At 40.3% G+C, this 2,059-nt stretch overlaps 1 protein-coding gene across 1 annotated transcript in view; it reads right to left on the reverse strand.

Annotated features, from left to right (window-relative positions):
* Positions 1–330: 330 nt before the first annotated feature.
* The window catches only part of LOC125040831 (death-associated inhibitor of apoptosis 1-like), a 3,611-nt gene continuing 1,882 nt past the window's right edge, over positions 331–2,059 (reverse strand). Inside the window, exons 4-5 of the mRNA XM_047635577.1 lie at positions 1,957–2,059; positions 331–1,486 (exon numbers count right to left, since the gene is read on the reverse strand). The exon at positions 1,957–2,059 is cut by the window's right edge and continues 157 nt beyond it. Of these exons, the coding sequence (XP_047491533.1) occupies positions 1,325–1,486; positions 1,957–2,059 (265 nt within the window). The 3' untranslated portion in view covers positions 331–1,324. The remainder of the gene's footprint in view (positions 1,487–1,956) is intronic.

A 2,059-nucleotide genomic window follows, 5' to 3' on the forward strand; every position in this document is an offset into this window, starting at 1 on the left:
AGACAACCTGATGGGCAGGGTCATCCACAGGGACACGAGCTAGGTGCCCATATAGCCTGAGTTGGCGATCCCGGATTATGCAAGCAACAGTTCCCTATGTAGTCGTTGGTTGGCCTCATGGTCCTGCCATGATCCGGCGAAGAGACTTGTTACAAAAGGCATCAAGACGAGACTCCAAGGCGCTAGACAGTGCCATCTCCAAATGCTCTTTATGATCGAGTTCATTGTTCCTGCTGCCAGACCAATCCGTCTATTGCCTTCTTGATCTGACAGCCCAGAGACATGGGCTACGCTACCAAGGTATCACGGATTCAAATTTAAAGGAAGATATTTCTCAAAATCCTTTTATTTGACACGATTTAAAGGAACAAACAGGAACCATAAAAGGGACGTAGTATAAACCCATGTTACAAAAGGCATGTAGTAGAATGATTAAGAATATCCATCTTGAAGACAACAGCCACACGTGTCACAGAAACTCATATGATTGTGGATATGTGTTTATATACATACACACACCTGTAGGGTTTACGTTGAGCAAATTGGCAACAACGATGAAAAGAACAAGAAAACAGACAAACATCTCGAATCCTTTTTCGGTGTATTGCAGTACAGGGAAAACTTTGGGTGTTTTCTCGTTGTGCTTTTTTATTTTTTTTTTTTTATTTTGTCTTATTCACACACACACAAACGCACACGGATTCTCTCTCTCTTTCTCTCTTTCTCTCTCTCTCACACACAACCACCCAACCACACCTTATTGCATGCACACACATTCAGGCAAAGAAGCACACTCATATTTTCGTTATCTTGGACAGAAGCGCATATCACTATACATTCTTATCGTGTTCTATCAGATGAGTCAACTACAAACCCGAATCATATGCGAAAAAATATATCAGTTCATATAAGATACTGACTACAAAAAAAGAAAAAAAAAAATATTTCACACTGAAAATTACTGATTTCACATATATAAGGTTCTTTTAAGCAGGGCGGCTGGGAGCGAACCTAGGCCCAGGGGCTGCTCATGGCTCCAGGCCCTTCCTCTGCATGATCTAATTGCAATAGTCAATGACGTCTTCACTTACAAACGAACTTTCAGAGCTTTATTCATAAGTACAAAAGACAAAACTTCGTCACAAACCCTCCTTTTTCTAGCCCGTAAAGATGACCGCCTACTCTCGCCTTCCGACTACCCCAGTTGTTGTTTTTATATAGAAATTCTCTCTAATACTCGTAACGGCGAATTGCAGTACCCATATCTGAATAATAAAGAACTACATTATTATCTCCTAATCCCTCCAGTCTTTTTCCAGAATCACTATGTTGACTTCTCGGATAACGATTCATTAATGGAGTCCTCGTAGTCAAATATGATTTCGAGAGCTTCATTCAGACTGCTGCACATTAAGCCTGATGTTTCCACTTTCTGCTTCAGGGCTTCTTTCACGAGCCTATGGTCGAAGCCTTTGCTTAACAGCCGCTGGAAATTAGTTGTTTTTATTATTATCATTGTTATTATTATTATTGTTATTATTACTATTACTATTACTATCATTGTTTTTATTATTATCATTATTATTATCATTATTGTTATTATTACTATTACTATTACTATCATTGTTATTATTATCATCGTTATTATTAATATTATCATCATTATGACTTAAATTATTATCATCATAGTCATTATTATCATCGTCATCATCACTATTACTATTTTACTATCATTCAGGGAAGATGTGTCTATATATATTTTCTCTAGATTGATTGATTTGTTAACTCTCTCTCTCTCTCTCTCTCTCTCTCCCCTCCCCCCCCCCCCCCCTCTCTCTCTCTCTCTCTCTCTCTCTCTCTCTCTCTCTCTCTCTCTCTCTCTCTCTCTTCTCTCTCTCTCTCTCTCTCTCTCTCTCTCTCTCTCTCTCCTGCAACCCCACAGACGCACGCTCAAACCTGGGCAATAGGATGATGCAGGAGCAGCTCAGTTTCCTCCGGACTGAGTTCCTCCGGTCGAGAGGGAACTGAGGAGGCGGGTGGGGGCGAAGGGGCAAGATCC

This window comes from Penaeus chinensis, chromosome 29, assembly GCF_019202785.1.
Source record: "Penaeus chinensis breed Huanghai No. 1 chromosome 29, ASM1920278v2, whole genome shotgun sequence".
Taxonomy (NCBI): Eukaryota; Metazoa; Arthropoda; class Malacostraca; order Decapoda; family Penaeidae; genus Penaeus; species Penaeus chinensis.